We start from the raw sequence: 27,952 nt of genomic DNA, 5'->3' as shown, positions 1-27,952 counted from the left end.
GAATGTACGACTGGGGCCATAATGGGGAAAAGAGTCTTGGTTGATACAATTAAGGAACTCTAAACTGTAAGATGCGATCATCCTGAATCCGGGTGGGCCCTAGGTCCAAGGAGGAGAAGAGAAGACAGGCAGAGATGGAGGCGGAGATCGGAGTGCTAAGTCTACAAGGCACAGACGCCAAAGATGCGGTGGCCACCAGAAGCTGGGGGGTGGGGGGGCACGTGAAACAGATTCTCCTTCCGAGTTTCCAGAAGGAGTCAGTCCTGGTGACACTCTCACTCCAGACTTCCGGTTTCCAGAACTGCGAGAGGTCAAATGTCTGCTGTTCTAAGACACCGCGTCGTGGTAACTTATGATGGTAGCTTGTGTGGTAACTTGTGATGGCAACAAACACGGAGGCCGTGGTCAAGAGTGTGCATTTTATTCTAAGTCCCTTGGGAGATGATGGACAGGGCGGGAGCTTGAGGAGACAGAATGGTATTTATGCTGAAGTGGACCACTCTCGCTTCGTGTGGAGAACCGCTCTGGGGGCAGGAGGAGGGAAGGGAGGGCAAGCCGGGAGCCGGGTGCTGAGGGTCCGACAGCACAATGCAGCCCGCTGCTCCATCTCACCTGGCATGGGATGATGTGTGCAACACGCCAAAGAAGACCAGCCCTCCAGCTGGGGCGTGCTAGCTGCGATCGAAGACACGGGAGCACCCACAACAACTACAACCTTTGTAAATGATGCTCTGCGCTTAGCAAAGCCTTCCCACCCCGATCAGCCTCCTCTGCGCCCCGCCGGGGGGCAGGGCTGGTGGCCTCCTCCCCATTCTGGTACCAGTGCTGACAGGGAGAAGGGGCGTGTTCAACACAGACCACGCCCCTCTATGCAGCCCAGAGAACTAGTTCCACGGAAACAGGTAAGAGCGGTCACTTGCCGTAAGGAGAGGCGCTGGGACTTGAAGCCTCATCTGTTCTGTCTTCCAAGCCTGGCTCTTCCCCCTATACCATGCCAGCTCCCTCTCATGGGGGCAACTGAGGCCCAGCAGGGTCTTCCTTGAAGTCACGTGACCGCTAACAACCAACCATGTCTGACCTCACTCTCGGCGCCACGATTCCAAACCCAGAGCTTTCTTCCCAGAACTTCGACGCAGAGTAATGTAAAACCCAAAGCCACTCTATCAATTTCTCACCCTTTAGCTACATGGGGTATCTAATCATTACCCATTGGTAACAGTTAATTTGAAGTCAGGTGGACTGGCCGCCGGGTGCCGAGATTAAACATTATTTCTGGGTGTGTCTGGGAGGATGTTTCTGGGTGAGATTAGCATTTGAACTGGTGGGCGTGGTACAGCTGACAGTCCTCCCCGTGCTGTGGGTATATCATCCAGTCCACTGCGGGCTGAATGGAACAAAAGGCAGAGGGATTTGTCGCCCAGCCTCCCTGGGCTGGGCCATCTCTTCTCCGCCCCTGGTCCTTGGTGCTCAGACTCAGACTGAACGAGACCACAGCTGTCCTAAGACTGCAGCCTGCAGTGGGCAGACCGTGGGGCTTCGCCGCCTCTGTAATTATGGGAGCTAATTCCTCCTAATAAACACCTCTCCCTCTCTCTCTCTCTCTCTCTGTGTCCTATTGGTTCTGCTTCTCTGGAGAATCCTAGTACACCACCCACGCTTTTCATTAAGACATCACTCCTAAACGATTGTTCACCTATGAGTCAGGCACTCTGCTGGGTGTCAGAGGAAAAAGTTTTTAATACGACAAAATACGGGATATCCATTCTGATAGCACTACCAAAAAAAAAAAAAAAAGGTGTTCCCGGCATTGACTGAACCGTGAGCATAAATTTCTCTTTAATCCGGAGGTTCTCCACGCTGGCCCGTGGAGTGGCCTAGAGAGATTTAAAACGTCCGACTCCTGGGCCCCGCCCCAGAGCTTGTGATTTATCAGCTCTGGGATGCAGCCAGGGCATCGGGGCTTTTTAAACTCAAGAGAGATTCGCTAATTATTCGTCAACGTGACTTAATTGTGGATAAAAAGCATTTCTGTGTAGTCAAAATTTATAACGTGCTCATTTACAAAATTAATGTGATGTGGTTGAGAGCACAGGAGACATAAAACAGGCCATTTGAAGAAATATTAAAAAATGGGAAATTTCAGGGGAAGAGGAGAAAAACCTGTGCAATGAAGGATCTGTCACTGACTAGCCCTGAGCTTTCTGAAACCAACGTGCAAAGGCGAGCAAGAGGGTCACGGGGTCACTCCAGTCCATCAAAGGGAGCCTAAAAAACTACTTTCAGCCTAACAGTTCTAAGAGGACAGTTTAAAACCATGTGGATGCACGAAACAGCTGACCCCACAGATGCCTGGTGACTCATCGGCAGTCAGCCTGCTCCCAACTCAACTAACAGCCAACTAGAAGGCTGGCCCCTTTCTCCTCAAAGTCCACAGGCTTCCCTGGAATGACCCCCGACTAAGGAAGTCCGCGAAGCTGGCCCGGAGGGTCTGTCGTCCAGCTGTCTCTGGAAACCTTTCTCGCAGGCGTGGGCGAGGAAGCAAGAGTCACCTCATCACAGTACTTACTGCGCCCGTGTTCGCAGAGAGAGACACGCCGTCGGACAGACGCGACGCCCCTGCACCCGGGCCCTTGGGTGCATTTTGTCTGCCTAACGCCCAACCTCTCCTTGGGAGAAGAACCCCGCGTAAGGCAGAGAGAGCTTCCGGGCCGAGAGCCCGGTCCAGACGCCCCTGAGAGGCAGGTGGGGGGCACTTACGGGGGGTTGTCGCATTTCCGCTGCCGGAAGCGGGCTCCGGTCCCGCAGGTGCGGCTGCACATGCTCCACGCGCCCCAGGGGCTCCAGTCTCCGTCCACGTGCTCCGGGATGGGCGTCTTGCTCACACAGTCGCCTGCTCGGCACCACTGAAACACAGCGAGTCCTTCCGCGTGAGCCGTCGCCGAGCCACCCCCAGATCGCTCCGCACCACACCCGTGAGCAGCGACTATTCCACGGTGCGCATGCGCGCTAACTCTGGAGGCATGCCTTGCTCACCCCCCCAGACACCCACGTCCCGCTGGGGTTTCGGTTTTGCCCTCATCTTCCATGTGCAATGTGCTCCGCTGCGGTTTCCCAAACTCCCTAAACAAGGATCAGTCCTGATGGCTCATCAAGAGACCTGAGCTTCTGCAAACGTGACCGAACGGGAGGGCCTCTCACTTTGGAGTGCAGTGTGTTTCCTGGCTCTGCGGCTCTGAACGTCAGAGTCGGGGGACTCAGTGGCGCCCAACCGCGGCACCCCCGTCCATCCCTGCCGTCTTCTCTAAGCCAAGTCAAAGTCTCCTGGTAAGGGAAGGCTAGCCCGCAGGCTCGCTCTCCGAACCCCTGGCTGGAACGGGATAACTGTTCTCCTGAAATCCATTTTACGACCACGGGCGATCCTGTCTTGCCATTCCTGGTCTACGGATGTAAAAGTGTTCACGTAAATCCACTTCTGTGACAAAAGGAGTGGATGTAACAAAAATAGTAACTAAATGATTCTTGTGTCTTATCAGAAGGTAAAGAGATAGTACAAGTGGCCCTCTGCCCAGAGCAGGCTCCATGGGCATCTCTTCAGGGGCTCCTGCGAACAGTGCGGATGACCCGTAGGGAGACAGGGAGCAGTGGGGGGCGGGGATTACCTTGTCAGCCCCGCACTCGGTCCCGTCCAGGGGAGGGTCCAGCTTGGTCTTGCAGGAGGCATCCCCTTCCACCAGGCACCACAGTCCGGCACACATCAGATGCTGCTGACAAGGGAAGGAGCGTGATCGCCGAGAACACAGCATGCAGGTCACAGCTGGGGCCACAAGGGGGCCTGGCTTGGGCTTGGGGTTGGAAACAGGAGGGGAAGACTGCACCCGCGACCCAGGCATGCACGCAGACTGGGAATCGAACCGACGATCTTTCAGTTTGCGAGTCGACTCTCCAACCAACTGAGCCACATTGGCCAGGGCTCACCTAGAGAATTTCTTAACATGCACATGTATGCAATCAAAACAATTATACTAAAGTAAAAATAGGCGTTTAGAAGTACAGGCTCCCGTTGGTATTAAGAGGAAACTTGGACGTGGACTGAGTGCTCAGAATGAGACCATTTACGAAAATGACTGAAGCAGACACAGCCGGCGACTTCCCGGTAGGCCTCAGTCTCCCTGATGGGACTCAGGGCACATGGCGTCCACACACATGGTGTGCTGTGTCCCATGTCTCCCTGCTGGAGGCCGCCCTGGCCATGGAGCAGCCCTGGACCACGAGGGACAGGAGCTGGAGCGGGCTGGCTGTCAGGCAAGCCCCACACGTGTCCCAGAGAGTCCCGGTGGGGTGGCCCCGTGGTCCATGTGGTCACCCGCCCCTCTGTGCACCTCTTCCACCTCTCCTCTCCCTTCCACTTCCCTGCCCCCCTCACAGTGCTCCCTGGGATCCCCTCCCAGATAAACGACTTGTACCCAAATCCTTGCCTCGTGGTCTGGAAATTGAGACCAGATGTCCTTAAGGAGCTTTTAAAGACAGTGTTTCCACAACGCCAAATCCAATCCATGGCGATAAAGCCTGAGCTGCAGCGGGAAACGCCACCCTCCTGGGCATGCCCAGGGGGCCCGGGGGGGCCCATTGGGCAGGGTGTGCACAGCTCCGGGGAGTCGCAGTGGGGCTCGCCAAGGACGTGCCATGCTCAGTTCTGAGGCCTGTTGTTTCAAGTCACCTCAAACCCCTGCACGGAAGATATGCACTGTCACCTCCACTGACTAACGTCAAACAATGTCTTGAAGTGGAAGGGACAAGAATAAGGCCAAAAAAGACAGGGAAGCAGAGCTGAGGGGGCTGTGACAATGAGCTAAGAAAAGCCCACAGCTCCTTCTCATTTTCCAAGGATGTCGGAGCCACTCTGCGCTGAGAGAAGCTGGTGATTCAAGCAGAATGTCTCGCATTTGGGTTCAGAAGAGCCCCCGTGTTCCCGTTAGAATGGTAAAAAGATAAGAGCCTCAAGCGCAGCATCAGCTGGCCCTGTAAAGATGGGCCGCAGCTCATTAAATGTTTGACTCCATGCACTCTGACCCCAGAGCCTGTCAAGGGCATGATGTCACTGTGTGGGCAGGTGCTCCAGGGACCAGGCTGACCCGAGAGGCGAATTTATGGTGTAGGAGGGCTTGGGATTAAGAGACATAACTGGCCCTTCAGGAGAGAGAGGAAGAAGGTGGCGTAAACTGTTTATTATGCATTTTATAGACAGTGCTTTCCCATAAAACTGTTCTAGTCATCAAAAAAAAAAAAAAAAAAGGAGGGGAGGGGAGAGTGAGGTCAAGCAAAGCTTTCTTAAAGAGAACACAAAAAGTACGAACTATAAAGGAAAGCGCTAATGAATTATGCTACATCAAAAAGAAGAACTTCTGTTTCTCGAAAGGCAACTGTAAGAAAGTAAGAGAAGATATTTATAATACATGGGAGAGATGCCTGTAATGCACCAAGAAAAAATGTGTATCTAGACTATATTTACAAAAAAGCCTCCTCCAAATCAATTAAGAAAAAGATCCAGTAGAAAAATGGGCGAGAGTCTCAAATACACACTTTACAGAAAAAGATACCTAAACATATAAGATGGCCAGTAACCATGGGAACAGGGGACCAGTTTCATCAGTCACCACAGAAAGCAAATTAAAATCACCACTAGATACCTCTACACACCCACCAGGAAGAATGGCTAAAAGGAGAGATGGAAAACACCAAGTGTTGGCAAGGATGTGGTGTGATTAAGACTTCAAACCAAATGAGATTATAACTTGGCTCAAAAAATTTTTTAAACTTTTGGCAGTATTTACTAAAGCTGAAGATATGTACTTTCTAATATTCACCAATTCCACTCCTAGGTATGCATCCAATAGATATGTGTGGGTACGTTCACCAAAAACACTGCCAAGAACATGCACAGAAAGAGTGTCTGTATTAGTCCCGAAGTTGAAAACCACCGAAGTGCCCATCACCAGCAGAGCAGATGAACTGCGGTCTCTTAGAACAAGAGGATACTATAGGATTCTATTTACGTGAGGTTCAAAAACAAGCAAGGGAAAACGACAGTGGTGGGAGTGAGGAGAATGGTGGCCTTTGTTGTTCGGTATGAAAACAGACAAGTGGCACGGGTTGACTAGGTGACTTGAGAGCTACAGCCTGTGACCCAGGCTCAGCCACCTGCATGGCTCTGTGCGCCCAAGCCCCGCACTTGCCTGTCTGCGTTCCCTCTCACTGCTGGACAGGTGGGGTGGACTACTAATGCCTGCTGCTCTGGGGCCTTTTAGATGGCTAGGGGGCATTTGTGTTATGCTTTGCAAATCAAAGAGTGCTCTGACGTCTGTCATCCTGAGGCTCACCCTAGCTGTGGCAGCAGGAGGATGGGCTTGGTCTCCTTTTTCTACTTTTCCAGTGAGGAGGCAGATGTTGGCAGAGGTCAAGGGCCCTGATCTAGGTCAGACGCACAGGACTGGGGAGTCCCCGTCCCAAGGTTCATATCCTGGTTTTTGCGCTTTGTGATGGTTACACGAGGGTGTTCACTTTATGAAAATGAAGCAAGTCCTAAACTTATGATCTATACACAATTCCCATATGCACATTATTCTTCAATAAAACTATTTACTAAAGAAAGAAAGTAGAGGGAGAGAAAGAAAGAAGGGAGGGAGGGAAGGAAGGAAGAAAGGAAAGAAAGAAGGAAGGAAAGAAGGAAGGAGGGAAAGGAGGATGGAAGGAAGGGAGGAAAGGAGGGAAAGAGGGAAGGAGGAAGGAAGGAAGGAAAGAAAATATAACGGAAAAAGAGAGAGAGAAATGCATGCTTAGATTGCTGATGGGAGACTCTGGGCCTGATGTGCCACAAGGTAGAATCAGGGGTATCGGGACTGCAAAAGGAAATTTCAGGGATAAACTGTATGGAAATTTCAGGGAAATTTCTGTCTCGGAGCAGGAGAGTGAATCTGTGTGGTGAGGAGTCTCTGCAGTGACACACACACACACACTTCTCTTCTACGGAGAATGCCCGCCAGCCTGGAAACTGCCCTGGCTCTCTCCAACACCAACATCCTATACTTAGCTGGTCCAGAAATAACTCGGGGCTGAACAACAGAAGAAAATAATCAGCACAGGATCTATACTAAGATAGCACAAACAAAAAAGGGAGAAAGAACAGGGGGGAAAAAGCAGGTGGAGAGCACTCACCAGAGAGTACGGTCATGGAATGGCTAAATATAGTTAGCAAGCGTGTGTGCATTAAGTTTGTGAAAAACATAGTAACTCTGCCTTTTTTTTTTCTTTGCATTTGCAAATACACAAGAACTCAGGGGAAAGATGGACAGGACAAAGGAGGTAACATTTGAACTATCACAACTTGGTTGAAAAATGTCCGAGAAAATAAGATCAGATGGGCAGTGGAGGCAGCATGGAAAACAGCATGGAGGAGAAGCCACTAAACACGCAGGGAGGTGAACGGATGGAGCTGATGATTGAGAGAAAGTAAATATAAATATAATTCCAAAAACAACGAAGAGGAAGTGACAGATATGGAAGACACACACAGGAGACTAGATATGAGCACACGTAGGAGGCAGGCAGGATGGGGCTTTTTCGATTTTTTCCCACTTTTCCAATGAGGAGGCAGAGGCCTGTAAATGTCAAGGGCTTGGAGCTGCGTTAGAGGCAAAGGACCCCTAAAGGAGAGCACCCCTAAAGGAGAGCACTAGAGCCACGTAAAAGAGAAGGGATTTGCATACAAACTCAAAACCATATCCTGGAATGAAAAAAGATCTCAGTCTCCGATTGAAAAGCAAAGCCCTGTTTCAGGAAAAATGGCAAAGAATGATGAACGCAGAGGCAAGTCCCAATGTGGTTACTGGCTCTCACAGGTAAAGCAAACAATACTTGGGGCAGCCAGGCAAAAGATTGAGCCGCTGATGATGGAGAAAGGCATCGGGCTACAGGCAGGTTTCCCTCTATGGCGGCGTTTGCTGCCAGGGGTGGCGGAGCCATGCTTAGAAAGAAGAGGAAAGAAAACGTGACCGAGACATTTACGTCAACTGAACTGTGGCTCAAGTATTTAGGTAACAGAAAAACACTGTGTACACACACAGAGTTGATCCCACCCCCCCTTTTTTTTTTGAGAAAAGACTTCAGTCAACTAAGCAATAAATGAAAAGTGCATGGCAAAAGCACCAGAGTGAGCACAGATGAAATCACCGAGGCCTGAAGCTGGACACCAGAATGAATTACACTGTAAACTCAGACAAGGCAGACAGAAACAACACGGATAACGAGAGAACAGGGTGGGAGCGGTAGCAGTGTGCCTATGGGTACAACACGTTCTTGTGCTTTTCTAGCTGGGGGAGCAGCCAAACATGGCAGGCTAATTAAATAGACTGCCATAGAAGAACTGGGAAAGGTGACACATTGATCCCTAAGACACTGGCTGGTGGAGGCAATGGAAAGGAGGGAGCTGGAAGTGGAAGGGCATTCACTTCATCATGCTTGTGGGTGAGGATACAGGAGAAACTGCACAGAAGTTTGCCTGAGGCACCTTTTGCTTCCAGCCAGCAAAAACGAGATACTCTGGGGGAGGCGGGGCTGACCTCCAGACACAAAAACAGGTGAAACATCATTCTTATTGCTGAGCTCCCCAGAAACAAAGGCAATATTATTCAAGGCAGTCAATATGGAATATGCAAAGTTGAGCCTTGAACTATGTGGGTTTGACCTGCACATACCCAGTGATACACGGATTAAAAACCCTGCATGTAAATGGACCCACGCAGTTCACGCCAATGTTGTTTGAAGGTCAACTGTATTTTCAGTCTGTGGTTGGGAATCTGTGCATGTGGAGGGCTGGCTGAGGTTATCCGTGGATGTTTGACTGCATGGGTGGTTGATGCCCTTACCCCCGCCCCGTTCAAGGGTCAAGTGTATTTATAAACACACACAGGCATGTTCTGATCTGAGGTGAGCATGTGAAAGGGGGGAGCTCCCCTGAGAGCTGGAGTTGATCTTGACATTGCCATTCAGAAAATAAGCCTCCCCTTGGACTGGCAACAAGGCCACGAGCTTTACCAGAGACACCCAGGGAATGTGCAGAGGTGTTACCTGTTCTAGAAGAACTGGTTGAATCCAAACATAAATTCTCCCTGGAAGGGAGCAACCACTCTCCAGGCTCTCAGAATCCCATGGTCAGCCCGGGCTGGTGTGGCTCAGTGGATTGAGCATCCTGCGAGCAGCCTGCGAACCAAAGGGTTGCTGATTCGATTCCCAGTCAGGGCACATGCCTGGGTTGTGGGCCAGGTCCCCAGTAGGGTGTGCAAGAGGCAACCACACATTGATGTTTCTCTCTCCCTTCCCCCTGTCTAAAAATAAAATCTCAAAAAAAAAAAAGAATCCCGTAGTTATGTTCAATAAAATGTGAACTCACAATTAAACAGGAAAACATGAGTGACAGTTAGCAAAAACAATAAACAGAAAGATTTAAATTCCCCCAGGTGCTTAGATAACAGGATGAGCAGTTTCAGAATATACATTAACTATCTATAAAATGTTTAGAGAACTAGAAGATGAGGTCATGGGAACAAGCTAGCAGTGAGATGCTATTAAATATGATCAAGTAAATTTGAAAAGGAAAATAGAAAGAACTTTAAAAGATTAAATATATAATTGTTGAAAAAATCAATGGATTTTCACACCGCTAAAAGAGAGGCTGGGTGACTAAAAAGCAGATCTGAAGAAATCACAAAGAACACGGCTGGAGAGAGAAGGAGTGGCAAAATCCAAATACAGGTGGGTGATGAGACACATAGAAGACAAGAGTGAGAAATGCCCACGTAGGTGTCTACTCATAGTCCCGGAAGGAGGCAATAGGAAGGATAGGATGGAGGCAGGATCTAAAAAGAGAATAGCGGATACAGAGCACATTCCGTGTAGAATAAAGGGATTCCCCGCTGGGTAGCAGGTGGCTCCTCCTCTTCAGGCCCTCGAGTAATGCCCTCGCCTTGAACTTGGGATGGAACTACTGATTTTCTTTATCCTCAGCATGCAGAAGAAAGAGTGCCTGTCCTGTACATGAGTACGCTCTAAAAGACTATCATGTCTGCCTTCCTAGCAGACGCTGTTGCCCTCTGGGCTTGCCTGCTTCGATGAGACAAGTTGTCGTGTTGAAAAGAACCAGAGGCTGAGCGCAGCCTCCGACCAGCTTGCTAGTAAGAAGCGTGAGGCCCTCGGTCCAACAAACTGCAAGGAACTAAATGCTACCTGAAACCACAGGGTGCATTGAGAAGCCAATCTTTCCACAGCTGAGCCTTCAGATGAGTCTCCTGATGTGTAGTGGGCAGAGGCCAGGAATGAGGAGAAGCATCCCAGAGAGCATGAGACAGCCTAGATCAAAGACTCATCCAGCCCGAGATGTCAACCGTCCGGAGGTAAGGGCTCTAGATAAACTCAAAAGTGATGAGTAAAGGAAAAGTGACAAGGGACAGTGGAGAATCCTTTAAGATGCCACCACCACCGCCTGAGGTTCTTATCACCAGGACTGAGGTGTGTTCACCACATCACTTCTGCACTCTCCTTCCCAATAACGCAGAACCTCGGCCTGGTCGTGAGGAAACATCAGACAAACCCAGGTTGCAAACCCATTGACCGGGACACCTCAAGTATCACGGTACTGAAAGACATAGACTGACTGAGGAATGGCCACAGACTTGAGATGAAGATTTGAGAGTTAAATGCAAAATAGGACCCTGGTACAGAAAAAGGGCATCGGTGGGAAAAGTGGCAAAGCCTAAATGTTAATTGTACCCAACGTTCAGTTCCTGGCTTCGATAATGGTTCTATGATTCTATCAGATGCGAACACAGGGAAAAGATGTTTGAAAGGTGTATACTGCTTGGGGAGCTCTTAAGTCTAAAAAAGTTTTTCTAAAAAGATAACAATCTGTCATCAAAAAAAATGGACAGGCACCACTGTACATGGGTGGGTAGTGAACAGTAAGACACACTATTAAGAGAAAAAAGTGAAGATGCACAACAGTCTGGTAGAGTGCTAATATTTGCATGACAACAGGCAATACGTAAGTGGCTTAATTTGCGTTTTAGACCTTGGGCGTATACACCTTATTCGGAAAACCACAGGTAACTCTGAAGACTCACACTGATAACCAGGCGCCCGTGATAGAGGTGGTCTGTGCTATAATTAGTTAGTGCCCACAGGGCACATTCCTGAAGTACTGGTCAGATGAATTTAAAATCAGACTGCAGTGTGGCTTTTCCCGAGAGTGCCCTTTATCTTCGTCCTCAACACCCCAGCCTCGTTAGGTCCTCTTGCTCTCTTGTCGGGACAACTGGCGTTGTTACTCGCAGGTCTTTGGACAATGACATTTTTCATGCTCAATACATTGGCAACATCTTTTGAAAACACAGATCTTGGCTTAAAGCATCCTTCACTCCCTCAGGACCTAGTTAAAACCACTGTGACGTAGCCCCACTCTTTATTCAGCTCCTACCCCTCCCCTCTCCCTGCTGCTCCCCAGCGCCCTTGCCTTCAGTATGCCTGACCACCCCCATCCCATGGGGCCTCTGTGCCCCTGCGGAGGCCGCTGCGTCTCCAGGCCCACCTCCCTGCGGGCTGCACCGTGCTGTACTGGACATGTAGTGTAGACAGCGAGCATGACCTGCGGCCCACCCTCAGAGAGCTCGTTCCAGAGAAAGAACCAGACCCGGAATGAGGAATTGTAGTGGAGAGACATGAAATCATTGCTGTGGTCTTCAAGGCCAAAGCCAAGGTCCCTGCGCTTGTGATGTCTTTCCTCCTTTTCTCTTCCCACCAGGAAGCACTATCAGGGTTCTAAGCGCACGCTAATCTAAGTAGTCCTCCTGGGTGACAGTCCTGTGTGTCTCACTTCCTGTCCCCCTGGCCCCTCATGGGGGGCGGCTGCTGCATGTCACCTCCTCACCAAATGAGCACTCACATGGCAGCACATCGGACATGCCCAGAAAAGACTCAATGAATGGATGGATGGATGGATGAACTAATGGGCAGACAAACGAATACACTCATGAGTAAAGCCAGGCACGGCTTTACCAGAGGGAGAGAAAAGCTAACATGCCCTAAGCATTGACCCACCCCAGGTATCAGGCTGGCTACGCGCTTCATCAGAATTGTCTCATTACTGCTCACACCAACCTCGTAAGACTGAAGCTATCACTTCTACCATTCTGCGGATGAGGAAACACAGTTACGTCACCTGCCAGAGCTGCAGAGCTGGCGCCTTCCCTGACCTGACCCCAGAAGACACACTCTTCCCCACGGCTTATACTGCCTCTGCCGGTCCCGAGCTCCTCTTTCCACTTTCGCTTCTGATGACCTTGCAACCTGCGTCAGCCTCAGAGCTGCGGCAGACTCGAACGCCCTGTGCCCTCCGCTTGCAGTGTTTTGTTGGCAAGCATCATTGGGAAGCATAATCTTTGGCTTAAATAAAAAGCCCATTAAAAACAGTGTGGGGGCAGACAATGGTGCAGTGTCTCAAGCCAAAGCAGGGGTGGGGGTGCCCAGAGTCCCCCAACTCCCACCCTAGGAGAAGTCCAGAAGTAGCAATGGAGAGCCATCGGCCCACTGCAAACAGCAAGGAGCACGAAACAGCTCCCTAGTTCAGGCATCTGTTGGACCATCGGCTACATTTAATATCTGGCAAGTACAAGTCACATCAAGTGTATTTTGCTGCAAAGGTCCTCGAGATGCTGCGTAACAAGTAAGTCTGAACCAAGCCGCCTTCCCTGGAACACTAGGGAACTACTGGGAGGGCTGGGGTTCCTCAGAAGACAGACACCACGGTTCACACATTCAAGGCTGCACTGTACTTTTCTCCTTCCCCAGGCTGTGTCCCCTCTGAGTCCTCCTGAGCTTACTCTGAAGCCCATCCTCACGGGGCACCCGCTGAGCACCTGGCACGACGCTCTGACTCCAAACCACGCTGAAGGGGGTGGATGTATAAAAACGCTCAGAAACGTGTTGCTGATAACACAAGCCAAAAGGAAGATCAAATGCAATGCTAAGAGCTGGATGAAAAGTGACTAGTCCAAATTTCCCACACATCCTGCTGCAGTTTGAAGCCCTTGCCCAGGCCAGCATGCCAGCCCCACTTCTGGAAGGTTCCGTGAGTCCCGGGTCTGGTTGCTCCTGCCATGTTCCTGAAGGTTGCAGAGGCCATCACCTGGCCGGGGCCACCCAGGGGGTGGCCGCTTCTGAACACGGGCAGAGCCAGGGTCCCCAGGCCTTCAGCTGGCAAGGCAGAGCAAGAACCGCAGGCTCACACACGACGTGCAGAGAGCTGGAGGGCTCTCTGAGGACGCAGTCTACTGTAAACGTTCAAACACTTCTGGAAAATTGGGGCCATCTGCTGCCAAAGTCCAACAGCCTTGAGAGAGGCTGCAGCTGCTGGGCAGGAAGCTGAGACCGAGGCGGGCAGGCCTGCTTTCCACCTGGCGTCCACCCCGGCGTCCTACCGCACCGCCCGTCTGTCTGAGGGGCAGGGCGAGGCTCCCGGCCCGCCGGCCAGCCGCCCACACTGGCCAGGTACATGGGTGTTAAAGGGGCAGGCTTCCTCTAGATGAGCAGCTCCCCAAGTGAGCTGAGTGGGACCATCTGGGGGGAAGCTGTGTGAAAAGAAATACCTGCAACCCATGGGGCTCTCACAGAGAAGAGGTGGACTGGGGCCCAGAAACTTCTCAGTGACCCCCTACACTGAGAAACCACCGACGTCAGAGGAAAGGATACTGTTGTTCAAGGCGGAATTCTGATGATCTGATAGCTTCCTGGACACCGCGGGGATCTTTACCGGTCAAGATGCCCGTGGGCACGAAGACATAAGCACAAACGGGCAGTCAGAAAATAGTCACGGGGTTGGGAGGTGCAGCACAGGGAGCAGAGCCCAGAAGATGGTAATCAATACATATGGTGCTGGTCGGTGGACACTGGAAATATCGGGGGGATCACTTTGCAGAGTGTTTGATTGTCTAACCATGAGGCTGTACACCTGACACTAGTACAGAGTAATACTGAACATCCACTGTAATTGGAAGAGAAAAATAAAAAATTAATTTAAAAGAAAGATGCCCCTGGGTACCTCTGTGGGACTTGGGAAAGGACAGGAAGAGGCTTCCCAGCCTGGCGACTGGGTGTCGGAAGAGACACTGCATGTTGGAATGCAGTTCCTGGGGGTCCCAGGCACCCAGAGCGCCAGGAGGAGTAGAGAAGGCAGCACTGAGAAAGACACAGGAAGGGAGGACCGGCTAAAGGGTGTCACCTCTCCTACTGGCCCGAGGAAACGAGGCCATAGGAAATACGATGCTAGCTAACCTTGACTGAGTGCCTGCTGTGTGCTAAGGGCCCTCATTCATTTGTCCCCGACTCTCCTCACCACCCCGTGATGAGTAAGGAGAATGGCTTTTCCCATTTTGCAGATTAGCAGACCGAGGCACAGAGAGACGATGTCATGTGCTCAGGAAGCAGGTGCCACCCGTGCTGGGCTGCCTGACTCGAGAGCCCAGCTTCTTCATCGTGGGGCCCTACAGACGGTGCCTGCCTCCAGGCTACACGGAAAGGCCAAGAGAATTACATGGAAAAGAGCAAAAGCGTGAACATGAGGGAGAAAAAAGGTGTAAGACCCTCGAATGCCTGTCACCATCCCGGTCACTCTTGCCTTCCTGAAACAATGGGCTTCCAGCTTCTGTCCTCAAGGAAGGAGAATAGGCACATCTCAGTCCCCGGGAATGCCGTGATCGTGGGCACAACGGCATTCAAGTTCACTTACCAGGCCAGTGCCCATCACTTCCCAGCTCAGCCTTCCTCATCAGACACACGTGGGCTTCGAAGCAATGGGGCTGGAACCAGGAAGCATTGCCAGGAAGCAGGGAGGGTGAATGGGGGAGGGGTCACTACTGGCACCTTTCCACTGAGAATCTCCAGGAACCAGGGTGATAGGGTGGAGGGGCCAGACTAATGTCGCTGTCATGGGGCGAAGGGGTGAGGGCTTTGTGGCACTGGGAGCATCACCAGCATGTTGCCAGGCTCCCCACTTCTGGCTTCTGCGTCCAGGAGCAATGCCAGATGCTTCCTTGCATCTGACACTACCTTGTCTTGGCCTTCCCACCCTCTGTTTCACCTGGCAGAACGTCTGGGCTTCACCAGCTTTGAAGTGTCGTCGAAGGGCGGCCCTGCTCTGCAGCAACCACTGACAGGGACGGGAGGAGCATGGAGTCATAAAAAAGATGGATTGGGCTAATTGCGTAAAGTTCGTTTCCCCTTTCTAATAAATATTTACTACCCACTGTTTATAACGTTTAGGTTTGGACTTTCTTGAAACGCTTTATTGAATTAAAAACATCACATTACCATTGGCTAAAAGAGGAGACAGCTCTATTTGCCAATAACTCCTGCAACAAATGCCAGCTAGCTGATGCCAGTTTTTTTTTTGGTGGTGGTTCTTATTTCCATGGACAGCTTTTTGAGCCTTACAATACCAGCATTCTGCAGACAGGAAAGACACAGTGGTGGCGTTGTGGGGGTCCCCAGGGCCCCAGAAATGAGAATGGACTGTATTCTAACTTTTCTTGGTTCTCCGGTAGGCAGATGTTTAGGAAAGCAGGAACCTGGTTACTGTCTGAAGCCAGGCTGCTGCCAAATCAACTGCAGCAATGTTTTCCCAAATGCATCTACCCTATACCTTTGAGCAAGGAAGTGGCTTTTCGTGTGGATTAGTCTTAACACGGCCCCAAGTGGTGAATGCCAAAAGAAGAACGTACGTGGAAGTCCAGGGGGAGGAGGTTCTGTGTTCGTGATTCCGCATACAGAAGAGTAATAACCCACTCAAGCCAGCCCTTCCTGCAGCGGACAGATGCTGGCCCGCCACCGCCAGGTGCCCAGCACCAGCCTAGTTCTAGGAGACATGTGGGGGAGACCCTAAACCGCTTCCTCAGCATAATATTTGTCAATGTGTAAGGATAAAGTACATAAGATTACCAAGAGAACAGTTAAATCCAAATATGATTCAAAATACAAAAATAACTACCAATGCATAATATGTTGACAGTAATATGGGTGCCTTTGTCAACTCACTACATAACAAGTTCTAGCCCTGGGTCTACTAAGAACCTAGATTTTGCTTTTTTTTTTAAAATCCTCACCTGAGGACCTGCTTAGTGATTTTAGAGAGAGGGGAAGGTAGGAAGAGGGAGAGGGAGAGAAACATCAATGTGAAAGAGAAACATCGATTGGTTGCGTCTTGTATGCGCCCTGACTGGGAACCGAACCAGCAACCTTTTCTTGGTCTACGGGACAATGCTCCAACCAACGGTGCCATCTGGCCACAGCCTAAGAAATTCTGAAGTAGTGGTGAGTGGAAATGATATTTTGTGATTTGGGCTACAACTGTCACGCAGTACAAAGAGATCAGTGAGGCCCCATCAGGTCTCCCGGTTGCCATGAATACGGCTGTGGCGTATGCCTGCATTCACAAGTGAAGGAAATACTCGTTTCAGTTACAGGATAGGGACAAATAAAGACACAACATCTTTCCTCTCACTGTTCACAAATACTCTGCAATCGACCCACGGACCCGAGCTATTTTGTACAACAACAGAGGTACATCTCCTGAGACAATGGGCCCCTACCTTCTACCAGGAATACGCTTTTGTCCCTGACCAAAGGCAGCAGCAAAACAAAAACGCTGCCCACGAATTTTTCCTCAAAACATAATCTGTCCAGTTTCCTTTCTTCTTAGCTTTTATGATCTGTATTCCAGAAAAAGAAATGCTTCGACTTGTCAGTACATGTGTGTTTCGCGGTTTTATTTCTTTGGCGGGGTCCAACCTCTGTTATAGTTCATTATTACTTTCTTTTCTGTAATAGGCTTAAAGTTCTAGAAAGTTTTAAGACAAAAGATGTCCCAGCTGCCTCATTAACGTTGAGGTGCATGTGCAAGCTCCCCCCCGCGACGGCTCTGCGGAGCGAGGCTAGCTGAGCACCTTGCCAGTGAACTTCTCATCAGCAGCGGCCTTTGGGGGAGCCCAGGACTTGGGAACACAGACAGCGTTCCCAACTGCCAGGCCTGAGTGTGGTTTTGCAGAAATTCCTCCAGATTTTTGGAGTGGTAATGCCTTCACGACATACATTCCCCTAAACCTCCTGGCTGGGAGAGTTTTCCTTTCTTGTTCACGGTGTCTAGTAAGCACTATTTTTTTTTTTCCTATGAAAGGGGGCCACAAGTGATTTGGAGCATTTTGTTGAAAAGTGGGCCTCATTGTTCCCTCTGAGACAATTGGAGACACCGTGAGGTGTCATGGGTGTGATTATTAGTGTAAAGAACAGGAGGGCACTGTCCATTTGGAGATGTGGGCCGGTCGTGGGGCCTCAAGGAGACCGATATCTAAACGGAGTATGTCACGAACCCTAATGAATATGAGGTGCATCAGTTTCCTAGTGAGATGGACTATAAATGACTAATACGTATTTACAACCCACCGTTACATTGAGCTTAAGGGATCAGAGCGGTGAGCAATGTACTTCCTTGTTGACCTATGAACTGTAACTCCACTGTGTTGTTTATTGGTTGATTTACAGTCCACCTAACTGTCTTAATGTAAAACTAAGGGGAGGAGAATGCCGATCTGACTCCAGTGCTGGGGGAGGCGCAAGGAAAAGGCAGGCAGGGGAACACTGTGTGGTTCCTGTGAGCTGCAGGAATAAACGTCTAGTTTCATGGCCACTTACAAAACAGGAAGATCTCAGTTTATGTATATTTGTATTTTGGGCTTATATGTTTCATTGCTGAGCTGATCATTACTTGTCAACCTCTCATGGTCCCCGTCCAACAAAAAGATGCTGATGAAGGAAAATAAAATACCTGGTCACCTTCCTCCCCTTTGGGATTTCTCGTCTTCTGAGGTAGCAGATACACCTGGGCGTGGTCTTCAGCCCACCCCTTTCTGGCTGGGTGAGTGTGTGCGCACAGGGTAGATGTATACGTGTGTCCGTGTATGTGAGTGTGCGCACATACATATATATGTGTGTGCTCATCTGAGTGCGCCTGTGTGTCTAATGTGAATACCTGTGTCCTCCAGCAGAAGCCAGATACTCCCTAACCCCCGCCCTGGGGCCGCTTACCTCCATGTTTCTGCAGAAGGTGGCGTTGGTGCCAAACAGGATCTGGCACTGCTCGTTGGCACTGTAGTGCATGCCGGGCAGCTTGTGAGGGAGGCGCACCGCGTGCTGGCTCCTGGGGTCCGTGACCAGCAGACAGGTGCTGACTTTCGACCTGAAACAGCCAAGAGGCAAGTCGGCTTGCAAAGGCACTGCCCAGGTTTTTATTCTGATTTTCAGTCGCTGAGAAGGATGCACCTCCACATTATTTATGGGAAGGTGGTCCAACACCAAACACAGGGACTCTGCTTTTTGTTACTTTTTGCTCTTTTTCCATGTGGCTGGGTCGGCATCCTGACTCCCAAGGCAACAAGAACGTGGCAACTGGAAAGGGCCTGGGAGTCACACCCACAAGGCTCATGTACTTTTCTCAGGGAATCTGAGCGCTTTCTTGGATGAAAGCGCTTTTGTAAGGTTCCTCGGATACTTTCTTAGAATATGGCTTTGAGCAAAAGTTACTAAGAATAAAGAAAAAATATTTCCTTTATTAGAGTTAGGGTTGTTGTCCTTTATTTTAAATAAAAATAAAGCGCTCCTTTCCAACCCTGCAGATCCTCTTGGAGGGCCGGGCAGGCTGTGGCAACTGGCTGGAGCAGGTGTCCCACTTAACAACACCTCTGCCATCCCTCTGAGGTGGCTGGGGACGCACTCTGTAAAGGACTTTTGGATTGCAACAGGGATGGAGATGTTCGGAGATCCTGAGAGCATCTCTGAGAAACTGAACGGGGGCTGTGAGGCTATAGTTACATTAGGAGGTTAAAGACTTGAATGCTTTTGTTTTTTAATTTCAAAAACAAGGCAGACGGTAGAAGAAACAGAAGCTAGCCTCTTGCTAAGATTCTGGAAGAAAAGAGTTGCAGCCCTGGCTGGTGTAGCTCAGTGGACTGAGTGCAGGCCTATGAGCCAAAGGGTCACTGGTTCGATTCCCAGTCAGGGCACATGCCTGGGTTGCAGGCCAGGTCCCCGGTAGGGGGTGCTCAAGAGGCAACTAACACATTGATGTTTCTTTTCCTCTCTCCTTTCCTTTACTTCTCTCTAAAAATAAATAAATAAAATCTTTTAAAAAATGAGAAGAGTTGCACGTACCTCAGTACACCCAGGGCCACCTCTCCTGGACTCAGACCCCAGCCCCCCCACGGCACTCAGACAAAGGCAGTGGCACCAGCACAGGGTGTGCGAACTGATGAGCTCATCCTGCCTCGTTTCCTGGACCCTGTGTGTGGAATGAAACCATGCCAAGGGGCTACAGCAGTTCGTGCAGATTCTGTGGCATCAAGGACTTGGTGGGAACTAGACTCTATTAAAACGAATGAGTCCATTTTTAAGCCTCATGAACCACTGAATTTCCCTGTCTCCAGGGAACACCACAAAGAAGACCCAGGAGGAGCACAGAAGCCGGAGTGCTGCCTTTGCCGGCCCACCAGAACTCACTGGGTACTTGAATGTGACATTGGGCCGTAAAGCTCCGTGGTGGGCGAGGCCCATAGAGGCTCTTCCATCCCCGTGGGGTGTACAGATGAATACAGCCAAGTGGGGAAGCAACCACGGTCTGCCGTCAACCAGCCCTGAGGTCCTGACACTAAGGGACCCACATGGGACATGGCACAGACTCTGTCTGACGAAGGTCCAAACTCAGGTGGTCGGTTCTCCCGCAGAAACCCGAGAATTCACAGACACATTCTGGGAAATGAATGTCAGAGAGGTAAACTCATACCGCCCCCACGTGGGAGGGAGGTGAGCGAGCCCTTCTCCCTGGCAAATGCACGTCCCTGAGTATGGGGGACACATCTGTTCCACCGCAGCCACCAGTACCGCTAAGGTGTCCACTCAGAACACTGCAGAGAAATGAACCCAGGGCCAGGACACGCTCACTGTTGTGATAGCTCCATCAGCCAACAAGCATCCACGAACACCAGCCGGTGCCCCCCATCACACCGGAGGCCCACGTGGGAGGAAGTCGGGCAGGAACCGCAGAGTCTGCACTGACCACGGCTGTCGGCCCCCCGAGACTTCTCAGAGAGATTCCCCTCCCCTCCGCACACTCGCTGAGACTCAACCACGGCGTCTCCTGGAAGCAGCGTGGAAGGCATGGAAGGATTCGAGGACTTACTTGAGGAAGTTTTCAAGGTCATCCCGACTGCAGGAGGACCAGGAGAGGTCACTGGGGTTCCGGCCCTTCACCCACTCTCCCGACATGATGTGGGACCGGCCAGCGCAGGACGAGTGGTCATCGTCGTGGTTCATCCCCAAGCTGCCGGGGGGAGGGGAGAGCAGAGAGCGACGCTTAGGCTACAGGCTGCTGAGCTCAGGTCTTAAATACAAAAGGTGACACAGGGTGACGCCTGCTGCTCCCCCAGTGCTGACCAAGAGTCACAAGCTCTCAGGGAAATAGAGAGGGTGATGAGTGGCTTACTTAAGGAATGAATGTAGAGCCAAAAGGCAGGCACACCATTTGCTAAGCCACAAACAAGTGAATGAAAAGATTATATTCATGGGGATACTATAGTTTCTGATGACGAGACTTGCTTTTTGGCACAGACATACCCCACCTCCTCCGTTAATGATCTAAGCACGTTGTAGCCTTGAAGAGAGGTCGCTGTGTGAAGGGCTAGGAGGAACCATCCAAAGTTCTGACTTAGAGAATATCATGGTGCAAATCACCAAATGAATGAAAAATGGGGCTTTCCAGTCTTTCACATCATTAGACCTGCATCCACCAAGATCATACCGGTCGCCCTCCCCGCCCAGAGGCACCTAATACAGGTCAGGATGCCTGTGCAGACAGGCGTGAGCGAGCATGCACCACACGCTGACCAATGATCTGACTCTGCTCACACACCGTCTCTGGGTAAACTGAGACTCAGAACACAGGGGGCCAGATGGCCTGAGATTCTGAGGGCAGAGACACAATGCGCATCAGGGTGCCCATTCTTTGTCAACAGCCCACTGCAGGGGGGGGTGCTTTCATTCATTGGAAAACAGTTATTAGAAGTTCCCCCAGTGTCAGGTAATGGGCTAGAAGACAATGGTGCAAATTGGTCAGTGTTCCTCTCCCTCTTTCTCCCTCCCTTCCTTCCTCTCTAAAAATAAATAAAATCTAAAAAAAAAATCAAAAATAAACATCTTCCCCAGACTGCTTCACAAGGGTCTCTTATATTCTACCCAATCTAAAAACAAAACAAAGCCCAAACAGGGACTGAAACATGTTGCCGCAGAGTTCTGGTCTGTGTGAGGGACAGAGACAAGAAGTCCGAAGGACACACCCACCCTCCAAGAAAAGGCTTTCACCCACCGTCACAAAATTGGGTGAAAAAAGAAATCCAACATTTTTCACGGTGTAAATTAAAACATAATGTTTAAGGCCCCTAAGTATACTTTCTTTACGTTTCTCTACTCAAACCAATTTTTTGGTCACCGGCCAATTGACCACATCAGAAAGGGCTTTCCTGAGGATGGCATGCTGCTCCTCAGTCCCGACCCATCTCCCCGGACCCCTCTGGGTTTCCCACGAGCATCTTCAACTCACCAGGTTCCCCCCGGGGAGCCTCCTACCCCGGGCTCCCCACCAGCGGCCATCACAGCACAAGCACGCTGTAAATTCGTATCAGGTGGATTTTCTGCTTCGTGCTGGGGAAAGCGCCCCCAAGTTCGAGAAGCCACACGCCTAATGGCAGCCTGCTCAGCAGAGCGGGACAAGCCGTCTCTGGTTGCCGTCGCTACAGTCCTTCGGCCGAGAAGCCAGGTGTCCGTCCAACTAGGGTGAAACGAAGAACTGAGGAACCAGCAGCTAAATCTGACCAAGAGGAATCACTGAGATGTGTCTCCAACGGTTACTTTGCTGAGTAAGATGAGTCACTTGCCAAGGTCATTACTCAGGTTTTTACTTTTTTTCCCCCCCTGCTTGTTATCTACCTATATCTACAATTAGCCGTCCACTGACCTGTCTGTCTGTCCCACCTTTGTTTCACGTTCACTTTTCAGGAAGAAGCAAACTAGTTTTTCACCTGCACTTAGCAGAGGATGTATACAAAGTTACCTTAAATTTGATTTAGAGATTGATCTGGCGTCTTTAGATGAAACTAGTAATAGAGGTCTCAAATGGGTCGCTCTGAAAATGGCGATGGCTTTCAGCGAATTAAACGCGTAGGTGTTACAGAAGTAAAATGTCTCAACAAAAAGCGGCTCTGTCAAATTTCTAACAAGGTGTCCGCAGAGCCTGGGGACCAGGCCAGCTGCTCTGTGGACAACCTTGGAGGATCCGATCCTCCGAGAATGAACATGCGCCAACTGTTCTTCTGGCTTAGCGCTGTTACAACCGCCTCCCATCACCCCAGGCTGGGCTGGGGTCTCCCGAGTGGCCACGGGACGGCATCTCCAAACAAGGACGTTGTTTGGAAATCCACAGTGTGAGATCTGGTGGCGGTCAGGCTGGCTCTGAAATGAAAGAGGCTCCATCGCCCACACTGCCGGACCCCGCTGGCCAGCGAAGCTGACCTCTCAGGAGACAAAACTCCACTTCAAATACTGCTCAGAAAAGCTGACTGCCCCGTCAACCACTGCACGCCAACGTGGAGTGTTCTGTTAGAATTTCCCTCCGCCGGCCCTTTGAAGGCTTCCCTAAGGAACGCTCCGGTCCGCAAGCTCGGCTGAGAGTGGGAGCCGTGGCTTTCTCTCCCATAGGTCACACGTGAGCTGGTTTAAACTGTTCCAAGGCTCCCTAAGTGCCTCATCCATTTGCAGTTTGGTGACCCAGCACCGGGGCAGGCAGCCTTGATATTTGAGGTTCCCGTAAACAACTGTTTAGGCTATTTTTAGTTTAAATTAAGGACTACGTGACTGGAAAATCTCTTATTGTAGGTTTAGGTCCCAGGGCATCTATTACTTCTGGCAACGTGATATTTAACAAAAACGAGTGGTGTTGAGCGCACATAATGATTTTAAGTGACTGTGGCAGGAAGGACACGGGCCGGCCTCACGTCACATCACATGTGACCCAGGGTCAGCAGACACAGTCACAACTTAAGGGCCCGCGTTGATTGGACCTTGAAACAAGCAACACGTGGCTTCTGTGTTTGCTTTGGGAAATCCAACACACAGACCACGCGGGGAGTTCTGAGAGAATTCCCACAATGCTCAGCCCCTTCCCTGCTTCGCCGCAAATCCTGCGTGGCAGAAGCTCAGTGTGTCTACCATTTTGGAAGCTCCATTTTACTGGGCTCTCGGCCTGCTTGTCTGTCTCCCAGGGGGTTGGGATTTTGATGTCGGGGATTTGAATAAGGTCCCCTCTCCTCCGAGTAGCCCTGGCTGAGTTTGTAATGTGAACGTTTGGGGTGGGATGAAGAACCCAGGCCAATGGCTCCCTGAGGGTCGCCTTCCCACTGCTGGGGCCAGCCCACGGCAGTCTTTGGGAAGAGGTAGGCAGGTCTGTATTAGTTGCCATTAATTAACCTGTGATAATACACCCCAGCATTGCCTTACAAGGGAAATTCTCTGCTGTCTTTACCTCTTGGCCGAGAACCAGACAGGGCCCTCAGTGTTCAGCTTTTCAGGAAGTTCACTGACCAGGATTCCAAGTTACCAGGGGTGACAGGTGGCCCTTGTTTGTCCAGGCTGAAGACCAGGGTTAAATGCCACGGTCATCAGTGATCCTGTTTATAGGGAACAGAACAAAGAGGCAACAGCAGCCTCAAAATTCTGTCACCCCAGAGATGCTTTTCTTGTTGCACAAGAAAATGAGCTTTCGGGAATTCAGTAACACTGTGACTCTAGGCTGGATACCACAATACAGACCCTAAAACAAATTCTAACACATCACTGAATTCTGACTCTGCGATGGGTAAAGGACAATCAACACAGTGTTCGTGTTAAGTGTATTTTGCTCACATGGATAATATCATAGTAGGGGGAAATAAATAAGACACGCAGTGAATTGTGTCTGGCTTAGCTAACCAGAGTACTGCAGTCACAAAAACACTCAGTTCTTGGACGTGTAGCTAAGGAATTCGGATGACAGGTGTAAGAGTCAGGTCTGCCTTCCCCTCAGTCTTGCCTGAAATTGTATGTGTGTGTGTATGTATGAATGGATGAACATGCACATACAATGTGCGGGGATCAAACCGGCAACCTTGGCTTATCAGGACGATGCTCTAGCCAACTGAGCTACCCAGCCAGAGCAGGTCCCTCTTCCTTGATGGGCACCTGTGGGGGCTGTAAAGCTGGAGTGATTTCCTTAAGGTCACCCAGCAGGTGAGCCTCCTCGCTCCCAGCCTGCCTTCTGTCTCCGAATCGTGTTTCCCGGCCACGCTGACCCTGGCTGGCCCCACGCCTCTCACTGTGGAGGCTCCTCCCTTCCAGCGCCCGTCCCCACCTGCCCCTACTCTGCTTGGACACATGCACGCACAGCAGCCGGCTCCCAGGCCCAGCCAGTCTCCAATTTTTTGCCCGTTTTGATGAAAATATGCAACAGTCAAGGAAGATAACGTGAACCTCCCCGTCTCACATAGATGCGGAGCACTATCTTTGAGAGTCCTGGCCTCGCAGTCAGGCCAGCCTGGTGAGAATTCGGCTCTGCCTCTTGGGAGAGCAACGCCACTCCTCTGGACCTAACAGGGACAACGCCCCAGGTGGCCCTTGAACAATGCGGGCATTAGGGGCCCTGACCCCCTATGCAATCCAAAACCCGCACATAACTTTGACTCCCCTCAAATTTAACTAACAGCCTACTGTAGACCAGAAGCCTTACCGGTAACATAAACAGTCAATTAACACACATCCTGTATGTTATATGTATTATGTGCTGTATTCATACAATGAAGTAAGCTAGGGGGCCCTGGCTGGTGTGGCTCAGTGGATGGACGCCGGCCTGCAAACCAAAGGGTCGCCAGTTCGATTCCCAGTCAGGGCACATGCCTGGGCTGTGGGCCAGGTCCCCTGTAGGGGGCGTGTGAGAGGCAACCACACATTGGTGTTTCTCTCCCTCCATTCTCCATTCTCCAACAATAAAGAAATAAAATCTTTAAAAAGAAACTTTAAAAAAAGTAACCAATGGAAAAGAAAATGTTAGGAAAAAAAATCACAAGGTTCATCTTTGAGTTTTGCAAATTGTCACAAATACCCCAAAACGTTTTCAATATACATACTGAAAGAAGTCTGTGTGTTTAAGTGGGTCTGGGAGGTTCAAACCAGTGTTATTAAAGGGTAGCCATACTCATTCACTCATTCATTCAACAAGTGCCTGTCAAACGCCTCCTGAGACCAGACCCCGCCCCAGCTGCAGACAGAGGCCGGGCCCCTGCTTTCACGGAATTTCCGTACAGAAGGAGCGCTACCAGGAAGGGTTACAGACACTGAGGAGCCCGGCAGGTAGAGGCTGTGGAGGGATGAGGGCCTTGCAGTGTCCCAGCTCGTGCCCGAGTGCAGGAGCGCTACAGCTACCCCGCCCCCTCCCCGGCTGCAAGTTCAGCAGCCCTCAAACGCGTGCAAAGCCAACGAGAGAAGTGGGCAGACGTCCTACGAAAGGGAAGGGGCCACTAGCACACACATGATAGAAGCTGCGTGTGCGGGCCTTCCTCCCATCGTCCCATTAGCGTGAGTGATGCCATGCTGGGGAGGTCCCCCCCATAAACACATGAGCAAACGATAGGCAGCTGCTTAGGAGGCTCCTCGCCTCCTTCCTACAAGGCCCTCGCTGCCTGGCGTGCCCGATGAGTCCATCCAGAACCACAGCATGCAAACACGTGTCGTTTCTTGGATAGACTTGGAGTCAGATGGTGTATAAAATCTCTATCAAAAAAAAAAAAAAATCCACAAAGCTATGTTGATCTCTGACCTGGGAAAACATTCTATGGGGTGAGGGGACCTCTGAAGCTCATTCTGGGTAGAAGAGTCCCAAAGAATTCAGAGGGATGGCCACACCGGTGGCATCACGACCCAGCCCCCCAAGGTGAGTGCGGACGGCAGAGGGGACCACGCTGATCCGCTGATCCGGATGGAAAGGCTGTAGGGGATAAGAAAAAAGCTGCCTGTGACAAGGGTGGTAGAATTCATGGAAGGAATAAGCCTCGCTTCCTCTCCTCAGTCTTTGTGTGTGTGTGTGGTTGTTCCAAAATCATTTCAGGTATTTTGAGGATGTTACTTTTTCCTGTAGGATATCGGTCTGCCGGGTTCCAGCAGAAGTCCTTTCAGTTGGGGAATCGCAGGAAATAAAGGATTCATGTGGGGAGACACAGGGCGGTTTCCCAAGGCCCCTCAGAGGCAATCTGGCCGCCAGTTCTTCCGGGAGCTGCTGTTTTAATGGGTTTGGAGAGCAGCCCCCAGTGCCTCCCTCCCCTTCAAAGGCCTGCAGGGCAGGCAGGAGCCGACCTGCATGAGGGAGCCCGCGCTAAGAGAGAACCTGCTGCTCCCAAAGTTCAAAGACCCCTCAGGGACATCAAAGGGCACAGGAAGCTCCTAAGGACAGGCTACTTCCTGCCCCTAATGACCAGCAGCCCCTTCCTTTCCTTAAAAACCACACACCAGGAGGGCTTTATGGCCTAATTATTTAGGCTCCGCCCCTCCCACCTTGCCCAGGGCCTGAGGGGAGGTGGGATGGGGGTGTGGGGGGTGGCCTCTGGACTCCATCCTACTTCCTGACCTTCTGAAATGCAAGCCACTGACCTGGCCCAAGAGGGGTGTCGCCCCAAGGATGTCAGCCTGTGAACCCGGGGCAGCCACTTGCATGGCAATTCCCGGGAGACCTCACTACTCCAGGGCCTTTGCTCCCGCCTTTTGCCAGCCCCACCCTGGACAGCCCCTTTGTTCGGTCCCCACCACCTGAAATCCTCAGATGGTAGGTCACTTCCTCCTCCCTTGCAGCAGCCTCGATCCTCTGTGGCTGAGAGGGCTCCCTCCAGCCTGACCTCCCAAGCCCCAGGCTTCTACTCTGGGGGGTGGGGTTTGTCCTTGTCCACAGCCCAGACCCTTCCCGCAGGCCAACCCCGCACTGATTAGTGTTCACAGAGTCGGCTGAACAACATAACACCAGTTTGACTGCGACCAAGAATTTCTCCAAGAGTTACCCCCGTGCATCTGTGGTCTCTGCCTGTTACTTAGGCGGCAGGGTGGGGGGTTGGACAGCATCCTGTGAACCCTTTCTCCTCAGCACAGAGTCTGTCAGAAGCAAGCAGCCACACCTTCCCTGGGGAACAATGGGGACTCTGTCACCCCTTCTGGCTCTGGGGGAGGAGGTTCTGTCCTGCCTAATGGAACTCCACACTAGGGAGATAAGACAGAATTACAAAGGCAAATTCTAGAATCTTAACTGGACACAGTCCAATTTCTGTAAAGCACTGGTTCTCAAACATAACCACACAGTACAATCTCCTGGAGAGTTCTAGAAACTACTGGCGCCTGGCTCTTGCTGCCACAGTTTCTGATTTCATTGGGATGAGGTGTGATGGAAGCATCTAGATTCTTTTTTTTTAATGACCAATAAAGATACACACTATTCTAATTCTATTTTCAAGAATTTTCACGGCAACGTTACAATGATAAAGTTATGAGAAAACTGAAGGGACTTTTCCTACTGCCAAAGAAATACAATAGAAAATAAATCTTTAATGCAAAAAAAACAAAGAATGACAATAACAACATAATAGAGAAGTCGAGAACCTCGTCTATAGTTCCCTTTCCGCGGTGGCCCTGGGGACAAGCTAATGGCAATGCTGGATGTTGTCAGGGCACTGGATGCTGCGCTTCT

At 50.7% G+C, this 27,952-nt stretch overlaps 1 protein-coding gene across 2 annotated transcripts in view; it reads right to left on the bottom strand.

The window, feature by feature from the left end:
• Positions 1-27,952, bottom strand: part of ADAMTS17 (ADAM metallopeptidase with thrombospondin type 1 motif 17) — a 194,725-nt gene that overhangs the window by 69,260 nt on the left and 97,513 nt on the right. For both annotated transcript variants that reach the window (XM_053913384.1, XM_053913385.1), the window contains exons 9-12: positions 20,327-20,467; positions 18,181-18,331; positions 3,660-3,761; positions 2,758-2,903 (exon numbers count right to left, since the gene is read on the bottom strand). In XM_053913384.1, coding sequence (XP_053769359.1) covers positions 2,758-2,903; positions 3,660-3,761; positions 18,181-18,331; positions 20,327-20,467 — 540 coding nt within the window. The remainder of the gene's footprint in view (positions 1-2,757; positions 2,904-3,659; positions 3,762-18,180; positions 18,332-20,326; positions 20,468-27,952) is intronic.

The sequence above is a fragment of the Desmodus rotundus genome, chromosome 10, assembly GCF_022682495.2.
Source record: "Desmodus rotundus isolate HL8 chromosome 10, HLdesRot8A.1, whole genome shotgun sequence".
Classification (NCBI taxonomy): domain Eukaryota; kingdom Metazoa; phylum Chordata; class Mammalia; order Chiroptera; family Phyllostomidae; genus Desmodus; species Desmodus rotundus.
This window is presented reverse-complemented; position numbering and strand designations above follow the sequence as displayed.